The 14,810-nt window shown below is 41.5% G+C and overlaps 1 protein-coding gene across 7 annotated transcripts in view; it reads right to left on the bottom strand.

The window, feature by feature from the left end:
* The window catches only part of UNC13B (unc-13 homolog B), a 207,934-nt gene that overhangs the window by 15,802 nt on the left and 177,322 nt on the right, over positions 1 to 14,810 (bottom strand). For all 7 annotated transcript variants that reach the window (XM_064735262.1, XM_064735264.1, XM_064735263.1 and 4 more), the window contains 3 exons: positions 11,488 to 11,576; positions 8,250 to 8,402; positions 6,191 to 6,314 (listed from right to left, as the gene is read on the bottom strand). In XM_064735262.1, the coding sequence (XP_064591332.1) occupies positions 6,191 to 6,314; positions 8,250 to 8,402; positions 11,488 to 11,576 (366 nt within the window). The remainder of the gene's footprint in view (positions 1 to 6,190; positions 6,315 to 8,249; positions 8,403 to 11,487; positions 11,577 to 14,810) is intronic.

Below are 14,810 nucleotides of genomic sequence, written 5' to 3'. Positions count from 1 at the left end.
ACAGGATGAACCTTCAAATGGGCTGCACAAGGTTGGAGTGAAGGCCGTCTCCAAACACTCCTCTAGATTTCACATCTAAATAGATGCAAAGACTGCAAAAACTGGCCACAACAAAAGATCACACAAGATGATGAGAATCTGTCCACAGAGACAGGGCCCAGACGTCATGGTGGGGGTAAGCACAGATCAGATCACAAACAAAACTGGACCTCAGCTGCTCAGGGGTGAGAGATTGCCAAAGTCTTGTGAATGAACATCACCTTCAAATGCTCTAGAGCTTGGCCAATGGCTCTTCTTCCCCCACTGTGCCTTACTAAAGCTGTATAACCAATGAAGAAACACAAAGGGAAGATGAACCCAGTGACAGGAAAACTTGCTTCAAGTCACTCCACCAGTCCCACTGTAAAAGATCTGTTCCTTTTATCTAGCCTAAATCTACTCTCTTCTGGTTTAAAAGCTACATATACCTATGTACCAACTGGTTATTTAGGCATTTGGAAAATAAATGTTAACACATAAAACGTGTTTCAACTAGCTCAGAGCTAGTTGCTCAGAGCCCCATCTAACTGGTGATGGTTTACCTGCAGTAAATCCAATTCTCCTTCCCTCTCCATTACTATCCTTTCTTATCTTAACAGTCTTCAACACTCCCACTTAACCACAACAGCCTTGACCACACCCCACCCCAAAATACCTCAAACTGTAATGAAGTAAGATGTAAAACCAGAATTATTATACTGCCCTTTGCTAATGTCATTCAGCTTTCCTTTACTGCCTTCCTGGGTATTTGTTCATTGCTCTTTAGGTCAGTACTCTGGAACAAAAACTATCCCATACAGGGATTTGCAGAGAAGACCCTGCGAACTGGCTACTACTGCAAAGATCACTGCTGAAATAAATTTTTTTTTAAGGATTAAAATGAATATAGCCCCTCTAAAAGTTTCCCTTCAGCAAAAAGTCTCTATACCTGTTCCCTGGGGTACCAGGAAAAAACCAGACAGCTTATAGATGTAACACTGGAAAACTCAAGACTTGCTCTAGGGCGACTGGACACCCTCTGCTAATTACAAGAGCAGCCCATAACTGAATTTTTAAGGTGAGGAAAGGCCTTTTCTTTAGTTTTTCCAGCTTTGGACATTTCTTCAAGCTGAAAGACTCTGTGACCTGAAACCAGAGATCACCTCTTGATTTGCTCTACTTGTAACCACCAGCTAGCCCTCACTGTTCCTCAGCCTTTTATGTTTGTTGAATACAAACTGACACAGAATGAACATTATTGATTTTCTAGCTAAACAGAAGCTCTTGATAAATGATTAAATTCACAACTTTTGGCAGGGATGGAGGGGAAAGTGCAGGAAAGCACAATGAATCTACAAAGGAAAGGTCCTGAAATGAGAAGGAGAGCTTGTCTTGCTGTCAGTATCCAATGGGTAGTGTTGAAGAGAACAGTTCTCTAATCTGAAAGAGCACAAATTTCCATGTATTTCCAGCAAGAAGGGTTGAGCATGACTGCACACCAGCAGCAACAGAGAGATTTCACTGTGGGTCATGCCAAAAAACCGACCTGAATGTGGGGTTTCACCAGCCTCTTCTCCCCAACAGATGTGCCTGCTGTTCTGTACAATTTGCCATGAAAATCTGTTGACTTACAGGGTCTTAAAATTTAAGGTTTTTGAGTCTATTGACCATGCAGTAAACAAAAATGAAAACATTTTTGTATCTGGAATTTTGAAAAAGGGAGTAGTCTCAAAACACAGTAACATCAACCTTTCTTAATTCAGTATTTTCAGCATTCACTGGACACTTTTTTTTATACACATTTGAACAACAACATTAACCAGCTCAGGCACGTAGTCTTCCTGCCTCAAGCTTCTAAGGAGGGCAGGTCAGTAACACTGAGCAATAGCTTGTGACTGGACACGCTTCATGGAACAAAGCTGCTCAGATAACTCCCAGCTCTTGCACGCTAAGAAAATCCTTGTCAATCAGTGGCAATCTCTGTCAATGCATCTGCAAGGAGAAACTATTTTGCTGTTACACTGAGTTTGTCATCAGTGATGGTAACATCTAATGAAAATCCGGACAACTCCTTCCTCTGCCAAATGGCATTCTTGTAAACAAGCTGCCATACTCCTGAGAGGAGTTATTTATGATGGAAAACGTACCACAAAGCTCTACAGACAGCGCTTATTCCCGTTGTGCCAGAGAGTGAGAAGAACTGAACTTAAATTATCAGGTAGCTTTGAGAAAAGCTGCCCACAATGGAATTGATTAAAATGTCAAGGATAGAATATGAGGACAAATTAAATTCTTATCATGAATCATGCACAGCTCTGCAGCAAGCACAGCTGGAAAAGGAATGGGCACTCATGCTGGTTTTCCTCGCTCTTCCATGATGTTAGTTGTACTTTTCTAAACTCTTCAGACACAAGAAACACACCTTTAGTCCACCACATAGAGATTTTAAATTCCTTGTTAAGGGTCTGATGCTTTTTTGTGCCTTCAGTGAAAGCATGCAGAGAAAAATCATCTGCTGACTCAAGTCTAATTGTTGGAAGCAAGAGGATGGCACAGATTTACACTCCAACTGACTCAAACCCTCAAAGCTTAACTGTCCTACTGCTCAGCTGACAAAGCTGGGAAACAAAAGCCTACTGCAAGTTTTTTGGATTCCAGTCCTTTTTTGGAAACTGTATTATATGTGATGCTTATTTTTCTGAAACGCAACACTGAAAGGAAGTTTTATCTCACATTGTACATTTATTTCCCATATTTTTGTAATTCCTGTGTTCAACAACAATGAGATCTGATAATTTAACAGCATTTAAGTTAATTTTAAAAACTCTGTTGTATCTGGCAACATCTGTTAGCACACATTAAGATAAAACTATATTTTAGGTGTTGTGGTGTATTAAACCACAAAAATTGACAAAATAAGCTTAAAAGTGGGGATGAAAAGGGGAAAATAATTACCTGTCAGTACAGAGAACTAGGCACATATGCAGTTCACAGACCATAATTTTATTCAAGGCTAAGAAAGCTTTTCCTTCTCACAGAGGCAGCCTTCAACTTTTCTGCTCCAAGCTAGCACAAGGGAGAGGATTCATTTAAAATAACAGAAGTTCAGAAAGGTTTCAGAAAACCTCTTACAGCCACACTCTCCTCCACCACACAGCTCTAGAGCAGCTCAGGCAGATGAGCCTGAAAAATAGGCAGTCTGGAAGTCAAATGCAAATTCTGTCCTCAGCTTAAAGAAAATTTAGTTCTTATCCTGGAAGATGTTCTCATTTAGTGACGACAAGTCTGACAAGTAGAAAAAAGTACAGCAGGAGCAAGCACAAACAGAGCCTCACGTGAATGGCTGCAGGGTACTATGTGAAATAAATAAAGGAAAGACTCCAAAGGAATCACCTGGGTGTAAACTAAGCAATTCTTCTCTCACCAGACTAGTCACTGATGGCATGGTACAGTTTCATTGTAAGCAGTTGAGAAAGAAATGTATAACTATTCTGTTAATATCACCGAGCGTTGTGTACTGAACCCCAAAATACAGATTCCCAGAGTGTATATCCACTCAACCAAGACAGAAGGTGTTTAATTACATGCTGGATCTTAAAATTAGTGAGGTGTGAATTACTTGGTGAGTTACTGGGATCATATTGCCGCTAATCTCACAAGCCACAGGCAGAGAATGCTCAGAGAAGTCACCCATCTGGAAGCCATGAAGGAGCAGCAGATCAGGTCGTCAGAGTTGGAGGCTGTAAAACTGCCCTGTCCCCGCTGGATCCCTCACAGTGCTAACACTTTCTCACCTGAGCCCCACACCACAGAATCTTCCAGAAGCAGATTTAAGTGGAATTTTTAAGTCTGGAGAGAGTTATTTAAGCACTGTGCAGAGGCAGGGTCACGCAAGTGACAGGTGAGGCAAACTGCAGGGTGACAGGAACCTTCTACCTGAGTAGAAGGTTTCCATGACCTCCACCAAAAAGACTTCTGCACCTCCAGCAGTTTTGCAGAAAGAAGATAAAATATTCCATAAAAGAGATTCTTTTCTATCATGAATATCTGCTAGTTCTTAAGGGCTGCACATGAGTTTTAGGACAGAAATCCTTATCAGTGGTCTTTCAAACACAGAGAGGCTCCACTAGGGCATTCTGTTGCTAAGGGCTGGGAGGAAAGTGTGTTACAGTGCCCGAGGCTATTTGTGTCTGATGTTCTTGCAAAAGAAAAAAAAAAAAAAAGAAAAAGAAAAAAAAAAAGGCAAGCCAAATTAGCTAAGAGAGGCTTGGCACAGAAGTAGAAGAGCAAAAAGAAAGTACTGCTTCTGCCCATGCTGGCAGCCCCAAATTTTAGCTTGCCTTGCCCAGCTAGTCTTCTCTGAATGATGAAAATCTGGTAGTGACAGAATAAATGGCTATGCCCCAGAGAACAGTGGAAGCAGCTCTTTGTCCTTGCAGCTCATCCAGCCTCACCACCAGTGCCCTGCTCAAGGACTGCAGACAAGGCCACTTCAATCACTGCATTGTTTGTAACTGTCTTTCTGGAAGAGCAACTCATTTCTAGTTTAGACTAGATCAGCCTCCTTGCTACCATACAACTAATTAGACACCAAGAAATCCAGCTATGAGCATTTTGTGTTATCTCAGACAAGAAAGTATATGCTTCAAGTTGCTTCTCCATTTGAAACTGAAATGATGGCACCAAGAAACTATGAAAAAAACTTTAAGTGGCTTATAGCAATATCCTGCTGGTTGGAAGAATTGGCTGATCACAGTTATTGCCTCCTTCATGATACAAGTACTGAATTACTCTCCTACTCTGTCTTTGAAATCCAAAACTAGCAAGCATAAAGCTCAAACAGTTCCTCCCTAGTTCTCTCTGAGGCCCTTGATCTCAGTGATTCCACTCCAAATGGGTCATGCTAATGCTGCTTCTACATGATGATTTTAGCACCTGCCCCCAAAGACTCCTTTTTAAAAGCAATTCAACCAAGACAAAGAAATTTCACCTTCCTAAACTTATTTGCATTTTCTTCTTTACAAATCATAAAGGCAAGCAGAAATGATTACTCCAAATCTGAGCTCAGAGAGAGCAGTCTTCAGCAAATTATACTTCATGCTAATTTCATGGTTGTAGGTATAACAGTGCACTTCATCCCAGCAGTTCTATTTAAAATCATCATTATCAAGGCCAGAGACAAGGGCCTTCCCTCTCAGAGCAAGAGACACCTATAACAAGAGGCAGGTTTGCATCACTTCCCTGGACACTGCAACCCAAGAATCCCAGTGCAGATATGTGAGGGAACTGCTGAATAGTGAAAAGCGCTATTGTTCTACCCACCACTGGGAGAAAAGTAAGGCTGCATAACTGAGCCACAGACTGCAAGTTCACTCTAATAGCCAGATGAAAAGAAGTTCTGGATCATCTGTAAATAATGAGGTTACATCCCAAACTTCACACTGCCTCCAACTGAGTGTCATCCCCCAGAGCAGCTAGGCATGCATGACTGACATTTAATCAGTTTCTCTGGTTTCTCAGAACTGGGGAGGAGTTAATCTTCCATTGTTAAAAGCAGCACTACATTCACAACACACATTCATCCAGCATATCCACACAGCTGAACAATTATATAAAAGACTGCCTTTGAAGAAAAACTATCTGGACTCACTTCCAACTTCCCAGCATCACAGAGAAATCCTGCCAGACAATCCTGGAGTTAAAACCTTCTGTGGGGGTAAAATGGGGGATGGTTGATTTTAAAAATCAAGCTCAAATCAACCACATCTATATAGAGAGAGAGACTCGGGCTAACAGATGATAGGGCAAAAGTGGCTGCAGGTCATGACCTAAGGCCAGGAAGCCTAACTGTTCCATAATTCCCACAAAGACAGCTCTCCTTAGAGGACTGCAAACCACTAATCAGTGCAAACTGATACACTGGACAGAAACTCCTTTTGGATTACATATTTTGAATTGTGTTTTCTTCTAGAGCGTGCTCTGTATCTTGAAACCCTACCATAAATAGAGATGCTCCCTTTCTTTACCAACTTACAGACACGTTTTTCCATCCTCAGGCAGGCTACATGCAGACAAATTTACCTGGATGGATGACTCACTAGGTCAGGGGGATGAGTTACACAGGCAATGGCAACACTTTCTGGTATGAGTCAGGAAGGATAAAAAGCTTTACCGTATGGTCTGTAAGAGGAGGCAGCACAATCAGCTTCTCCATGGTGTTCATTACCACCCTCCAGAGCTCTTTCAGCACCCGTTTCAACACTGTCTTTTCACACACAGTTGCAAACAGTGTCAGGCTGCAGGGAGAGAGCAAGAACTGAGTAAGTTCAAAGAGCAAAATACCCAATGAAAAAGGAGCTGCATATGGAAGATTCAGTGCCCTATCCAAAGCAGTGTCTCGTAACAATTGCTTTAAGGGTAAAAAAATACTCCCTTTTCTAAAGCATAGAATGTGTGCTCACTGTTGGAGTTCTAGCACTAAAAAGACTAAAACCACAAAATGGATGATTGACATTTCTAATCTCAATAATTTCTGTTTCTTGACCTGGGGATTACAGAAGGTGTCACTTGGTGATAGGCAGAATAATACATATAATAATAATTGGAATAGTACATATGATCCAAATAAGAGCAGTTACCATTGAAGAGGATCCCTTCAAGAAGACATATTTGGTTTATAGAGTATACAGAAAAAAATTACAAATATAGAATGATAGGGTTTAAGCTTCAATGGGTTACTATAATGATTTTTGATGAATGCCTAAATTAACACTTCCCAGAGTGTTGTGCAGAAATTCCTGCATACCTTCCGAAAGCTGCTACAGTTTGCTAAATCTTTCACCTCCAAAACCACCCCAAAATATTTCTTAGACAACTCCATATTTTGTCATGACTGCATTCACCAATCACTTGCCATGTGTTTATCTGCTCTAACACAAGGAGCTTTATTTCCCTAGGTTTTCTTCCTTTATTGTTGTACAGGCTATAAAAAAGGCCAAAAGTGCTAGAATCTTCTTTGAAACATCTGCTGAACTTCAGCATTTACTGATCACACTGTGAACAGGAACTCTGTGGCCAGTACCACTAAAACAGCTGACACCTCTCCACCGTGTAACATCTTCTCCCAACTTCCCTTCTTCCCACAGCTGGTTAGACAGTAAATGAACAAAACAAACAGGCACAGGACTGGTATGGGTGGGATGCAGGAGGCACTAAAAAGATACTCTCCTTCTGTAAAGGAGGGAAGAAAATAATCCAAGTGTGGATTATCATCCATTATCTATTATCACTTGCTCCACAGCTGGATGGCAAGCCTGTAGCAAACCACGTTCTCAATGGTACAAAAGGAATATGGATTTTCGGGGTTCATGAAGGCAGGCATGGAAAATGATCAAATGAGAAAGCTCCTAGATGTAATGACGGCTGCAGAGAGTCACTTAGAACACAGTGACCCAAAAAAGACAGGATAATCAACACTAAGAGCAACCAAACCCCTTATGTTTTAAACTTGTAAAGCTTCATATCTCTTGCAGCATTTATTATTTATTATGAAAATTGCTGGTCATCCCTTACTAAATGAAGAACTGATGTGCATCAGCATTAAGCTTAGCTTGTACAAAGATAAAAAACTGTTTCTCTTTGCAGTTCAAGACTTGGCTTGAACATTTAACTGTCCTTGTCCAGCTGAATCATGCTGCATGGCGCTAATGCAACAGTTAATTAAAGCAATGGATCCACCATGTTCATGTCCCATCATTCAGAAGCTTATTTGCTAGTCAGAACAGCAGCAGGTATGACTAGAATACACGTCTGACAGGACTGTGATATGAGTAGAATATATATCAAGTACATAAGCACTGTTTGCAATATGCTTGTTAATTGGCTACAATAAAATCTCTGTAGGAAAAAAACCCACAGCTAGAAAATTTAGAATTTCAGTCTTTTTCACTACTTGATCAGCAGTGTGTTTTGCTGATTGCTATAATTGCCAGAGGCAGAAAGAATAACTGGAGTGTGCTTTGGGTCATAACTGGATTGAACGGAGGCTGAAGAGCCCATCCATGGCTTGTGAGAAGCAGATATGGGAAGAAAAGCTATTGATTCTTCTTGAAAATTTGGAGACTGGAAATCTCAGTGACAATCCAAGAAAATGGAGCTATTTTCCCCTCTGTCTCATTCTTGTTCCAATCCAATGAACTGTATGTGTAACATATATTTGAACACTCCCTTACTTTCCATCCAGGAAGTCCATCAGTGGCCTCAGGACATTATCTGCATCTTGTGCAACTGTGTTTCTGGCATTAGCAGCAGAATTTGCTGTCCCTTTCACTTGACAGAGGATATCAGACATTTGCTTGACACATTCATCAATCCGTGTCTGAAAACTGCACAGACAGGAGAGAGGCAAAAACAATTATTAGTGGCAGAAATACAAGGTAAAAAATTTCAAGTTCACTCAGTCTCACACTTTTCTTTCACAAGACTTGCTGCTCTTTTCCTTACTGTATTTGTTACCAAGGGGCATGATCTCCAGTTCCTTATGCCCACCACCCACGCACAGCTGACCACCTCTAAACAGGAGACACAAGTATATTTGAGAGAAGTTTGTTCATTCATCTTGCAGCAAGAAATGATCCTTTTCTGACCTCAAGAAACACTGTTATCCCTAGTTCAAAGCACCCTGCTGCACCCTTTGCTTTCTCCACCACAGAGACTGGAATATCACATGGAGCAATGACAATGCATGCCCTGCTCTGAGCACCCAGGAGTCCATCAGCAGAAATCCAGTTATGACCCATCATAGCTTAAGTCCTTAAAATAACAGAGAGAGCCTGAAGGCAGGCACCAGCTCAAACCAGTCCACTGCCATACAGCCCATGCCAAATGTCAAATTGGGATGTGGGGCCCAGCTGTGCAAAGTGCAGTCTCCCTGTAACGAAGTGACACACAAGGCATTAAACCACAATTACTTTTCCACCTCTTACTGCTAAGAGGAGATTCAAGATTAAATAATGCAATGATTAAAAATTATGAATAGATCAGCAGAGCTGACAACTAATCAATTCAGCAAATAAAGGAAAATGCTTTGACATTTAAGAGAACAGTTACTAACAACAGGCACTACAAGTGACATTTAACTACCCATTAATGGCACAGAGGTTTGAAGCCAGGAAGAGAAGCCAGTGTTAGGAGCTAGGGTAAAGATTTAAGAGGAGGTACAAAAGTTTGGAAGCCAGCTTTACATCTGCATAAATGACCTGAACTTCTATGTGCAAGCCACCAGGACAGCTATGGGTTGGGTGTGAGTGTCCCATGGCTCTCACCTTCCTTCTCCACCTGGTCACCTTTCCTGCTCTGCTACCTCTAGCCTCGTGATCCTTCTTGCTCAATTCTAGCTTGCCTCTCCCTGGAAAAACTCCAGAGCTGTCTCCCATGTGCCCTCTTTCTAGCAGAAAGAGTCCTGCAGCATTCAGTTGTGGCTGCAATGTCAGCTTAACCAGAGACCTAAGCCACATCAAATAAAAGAGCATAAAAAAATTCCTGTGCCATTAACGGTTCCTGCTCTGTCACAGGCCAATCCCACCCCACAGTTCTCCCACTGCCTCATCAACTGCAGGACCTTGCTTCAAGATGCTTTAAACTCCCCAGGTCAAGGATGGAAAATAACAATGGCCTCATGGATAAAATGTGCTATGAGTGAAAATGGTTGCCAATTTTATGAAAAATAACAGATCAGTTACTGTGGCAACAGGTTCACCTGAAAGTGAAGCTTGTGTAAATGTACAGCTTAACAGGAGCCCTTGGCAGCAGCAAGCTAAAAAAACAACTTCACCTATGCTGTTAGACAGGGCTTGCTGCTCCCTAATTCCTCCAGGAATTCCTTCCTTCACTCCTACAGCCTCCAAGAACAAACAGGAGCTAGCCTTGCATGAAGGATAAACCCTTCCAAGACTTATCTCCTCTCAAAGTAGAAAATGCTTCTGTGTCCAGACAAAATCCTCTCTCAGCACAAGGGTAGTGAGGCTCTCTGGACATGTGCTGCCTTCTCATCAAACACAGCTAATCTCACACAGAGGAAGAAGAGTTAAGATCTGCAGGGTCAGGTGTGCACAGAGATGAACGAGTAACTGTTTACAGACTCTGCACAAAATATTGCAGATATCTGCCTTATCTCCTAGGTTTCTATCCTTTAGGAGATCATGCTTGTATAGTGAACTGCAGCTCTACTTTTCACTCTCTAAGACTGTTAAAGAATAAATTAAGCACCTGAGACTCTGACTGGCTGCATCTCTGGCTGACTCATCTCTCTAAAACACTCCCCAATATGTACACTGATACTGGATAATCTCTTTAAATCACATTATCATATGTCAAGATTGCCCCCAAATTGTTTTGTAGCAATGGCACCATGGACACAATAATCAGATTAAAAGAATTCACCTGCCTAATCATTATTTCTCAGTCACTCTGTGCCTAATTATGAACTTTGCTGATTCCATTCAGTTACAGTTTGAGTCTTTCCATTTCTTGCTGTAGCATTCATTACTGGCCATGGGAACTGCTCACTTATCTCCCTGCTTAGCTTTGTGTGGTGAAATTCAAACAGTTTTTGACAAATCCCACTATGATTTTTTAGCCATAAGAATTGCAAACCTGTTGACCCCAGGAGGCCAAGTTGGTACAATTTTATCTGCCTAGCCCATGTTCAAGCTACACTACAGTTCATGCCTGCATTAATCCTGTTATGCAGCACAACATGAAATGAATGGGGTTTGTAATGGGAAGTGGTTGTTTTCAAAGATCAGTCAGGAGTTCTGTATTTTAGATTTCACTTAAGTGACATGCTCTGTAGTTCACTACAAAAGTCTTATAATGTTGAGCTCATTTTATCCTCAGGTAAATGAAAACATGATTTGCAATAAAGCTTAATTCTCACCAATTTCTCTGGCAATGCTTAAGACAGCTCCCTGAAACACTAGATAACATTTGTAGAAGCTTTAGAACAGGCCAATCTCAGATTCTAAACCTGTTTCCTTCTTATTCCATTATTCATTTAACAATCAGAAATCAGTCAGCTGTTTCATACATTTAGAGCAGAATGTTTAAACAAGAATACTGCTCCATAAACGCTAAGCTGGAAACCGCTTTTTGAGCAGTAAAGGAGCAGGAAATTCTGTTACTGACAAGAACTACTTACTGAAAAAAAAAATCACTCTGTGTAATTCAAATACATTTCACAGTTGAGAGATCTCTGTGCTACATTTCCAAGCAGAGAAATACAGGAAGAGAAATCTTCAAAAATGTTTCTCACTTCTATAGATAGTCTCTGTATATTAAAGGCCATAAATTTAGGAAAAAAAGGAAAAATACAATGCAGTTCACAGGAGTTTCTTTTCTTTCGCAACCTGACTAAATGAGATTAGATAAAAGAAAGGAATGCTTCAAAGACAAGGACTTTGTAGTACTGACCTGTTACCAAACACTGCACTGAGCTCATCCAAAACATTGTTCAGCTTCACCTGGAGCTCTTTGAGATGGTCACTTGCTTCTGCATCCAACTGTGGATGAAAAAAAAAGCATTTAAGTGTGAACACAGAGGGCAGTCCACTGTCCTCTGCAGTGCTTCTCTTCCCTGTTGAGGCTACACTTAATAAGCAGGTGAACTATCCCCACTGGACTCTGCCAGGTAGGATGCTCTCCTCCACTGCTTGTTGCTGCTGCTACAGAAGCTGTGAAACAGTCAGCAGATATTTGCCTAAAAAGCAGCAAGTAATTTCCCCAGGCTCCTATAACCCTTCAATATCGTTCCTGATGTTTGTGAAGTTGAGGAAGAAAGGGAATGTGAACTCCTTGTGGCCCAGATGTATGTAGGGCTGAGAATCCATCAAGTACTGTGCTTTGCCCTGGGCTCACAGGTCATGTCACCGCTCTGAGTCTAGAAGGACACAAGGCTTTGCAGACTGGTTGTTACCACTTGTGCATTTCTCCATGTATAATCTTGAAAGAAGCTATTTCACCTTCCTTCCTGCCAAGTATTTTAACTGAAGATTGACTCAGTCACTGCTTTCAGAAGGTTGGACCCCAGCTGTTTTGAAAATCTGGCCACGATATCATGGCAGAAGCTGTTGTGCACTTTTGTTGATCATTTTTGGAAACTAAAATCTCAGCTACTGGTATTGAGCAAACATAGCTCTACCTGCACATGGAACCAGACAGCTTTTTGTACACAAGTGTTCAGAGGAAAACAAAAAACAAGTTCCCCAAGCACTACATGAATGCTGTTGACACCTTGGCAGGTTCTGTAAGGAAGTTCTTCCTCCATTCTTATCAGTGCAAAGCCACCTGTTTTTAAATTGAACATGATTTGCAGAGTCTTGTATTCCAGCTCCCCTCCAGCCTCAAACAAGCCACTTCTGAGCAACATACCTGTGTGTACACTTAGCAACACAGGATGAATGCTTTGGCATCATTTGCTCATAAAAAGTAACTTATAAAACAGATTTGCCTGTGTATGCAGGCAAGCAAGACGTTTGTAAAACAAAAAGCTTCCTCCTAGGCAGAGCATCTCTTTAGGAATGTAATGAGCCAGGTACCAGTACCGTGGTTAAAAATCAGTTTAGACTTTTATGGTATATCCATCTATACAGGATTTGAACGCGACAGGAGTTCCCACCTCTAAAATCAGTGCTGAAGCCCTCTTCATATTGCTTCAGCATCTGTCAGAGAAAGCCGAGCCTTAGGGGATTTGGAATCTGATCTGCTCATTTTCCTGTTGTAAACTGGCATGGAAAATTGACTCTATTATGCATTTGAACCTGTGCTAATGAAACTTCTGGATCAGAATTTTAAAAGTAATTAAAGTAAGAACCAACAATCAAGAAAACGATGATTACTTAGGCGTTGTAACTTTAGGCATTGCTGCCTCTGATTATTTTTCCTTTATTAAATTTCTTTTCCTATCATCTTTGCAACACTCTTGCTCTGTGACGGCAGAAGGAAGCTAATGTCATGACAATCAGCATTCATTCTAGCCAAGCTTGTAGGTAACAAAATAAAAACAGCATTTGGTGGTGGTGGTGTCTCTTGCCCTTACATTAATCCTTCCCTCCTACTGCGTAAAGGCACAGTGAGTCACAAGCTGCCTGATTTGCTCTACTATTAATGGCACTGAATTGCCCTCTGATTTCAGCCATTTCTGACAGATTTGAGGTAGGACCAGTTCATGATTCATCAAAACATTTCAATTAACTGCTTTTCCAGTCACAGGAAAAAAAATCCAGAAGAATTTGGCACAAGACAATTATTCTTCACTATTCACTTTTACTTCTTTATAAGTTATCAGATGCAGAGCCTAGATGATGTTTGAGGTCAGGATTAACAACTTGTTGCCCTGGTTCGTGAACTGCACAGTGCATGATTTATTTTACTGTGAGGTGGCCTGGAGAGCTCCCTGGCTACCTCGAAGCTTTCCCCTCACTGTTATATTTCACTGCAAACTGATCATTCTCATAGCAAATGCATTGTTGTCCCAGTACTGCAAGAAGAGACAGCTGACACAACGCTTTGCCACGGGGAGCTCCATTATCTGTGGTAAAGAACTCTCACTGCTCCAGAACATGAGCTCACACACAGCTCTCTGGGTACAACTGGCAAGACAGCTGCCCACATCTAACTTTGAGGTGCCCAGCCTCATCCTCAGGAAACCAAACCTGGGCAGTAAGCATTCTGGTTCAGCATCCACAAAGTTCCCTGTCATGCTAGAAAAGCTGTTGTTTTGTCAGCAACTGCTTCTAGGGAGCAAGGACTCCACATAACGCATTACTGATGGTTAATGCTTAGGCACTGGCCTGCTTTGGCTCAAAAGCAAAGTCTGGGGAATTATCTGAGTGTGATATAAGTTCATTAGGAAGGTGCTGGTAGGTGTGTACTGCTGTTTCCCACACATAAATCACATGTCAGTTACTGAGTACTGCAGCATGTGGTATTAACTGCAAACCTGGCCAATGTGGTGAAGCACTGATAAGAGTGCTTAAATGAACCCACAACGGTGCTGCTGTTGCTGCTCAGTCAATGAATTTTAAGCATATCAGCTATCACTGATAGCAGGAAATGTACTTGGACTGCATGATAGATCTGGCTGGTATAGCAGAAAACAGGATTAGGCAGCTGGGTCACTGCCACATGTCACATCCACATCCATTTCTCTCAGAAGGCTTATGATCTCCATTCTGTGGGTATATGAGAGATAACTCAGAGGAAGAATGAAAAGTTCTCTGTGCAAGACATGGGCCAGTAGCCACACTGAGGTAGCTTCTGATCTCTGAGGAAATGTTTCAATTCCAGTAGAAATAATGTCTGGCATACCTACAGTTCTGTGTCTGAGGCTAAATGTGTGATGCTGAAAACTGAGGTGCAAAGAGGGAAAAGCTAATCCCATATTAAACTTCAGGGAAGAAATCAAGTCTCCGTTAATGTGCTGAAAATATTTGGGACTTGGCTTTTGACAGAATCTGGGCCTCAAAGTCTCATCTGAACCCATTTAGAGCTGGAATCTCAAGTCCTCTGCTCATCTGAATGGTGGCTTTTATATCAAAGCACTATCAAGTTGAATTTAGGATGATCTTCTCATCCTTTCCTCATGCATGAAAAAGAATCCCTGGGCCTGAGAATTTGCAGTGATGGGCTTCCAAATTTTCCAGGAGATGGAATTAGTTCTTCTTTGGTTTCCACACACACTGGTGAAGTGCGAGTGGCCAGAACTGGATGGCTTCTCTGTAAGTGGTGTAGGTGGA

The sequence above is a fragment of the Zonotrichia leucophrys genome, chromosome Z, assembly GCF_028769735.1.
Source record: "Zonotrichia leucophrys gambelii isolate GWCS_2022_RI chromosome Z, RI_Zleu_2.0, whole genome shotgun sequence".
In the NCBI taxonomy this organism is placed as follows: domain Eukaryota; kingdom Metazoa; phylum Chordata; class Aves; order Passeriformes; family Passerellidae; genus Zonotrichia; species Zonotrichia leucophrys.
Note: the sequence above shows the minus strand (reverse complement) of the source record. Positions and strands in the feature narration are given on the sequence as shown.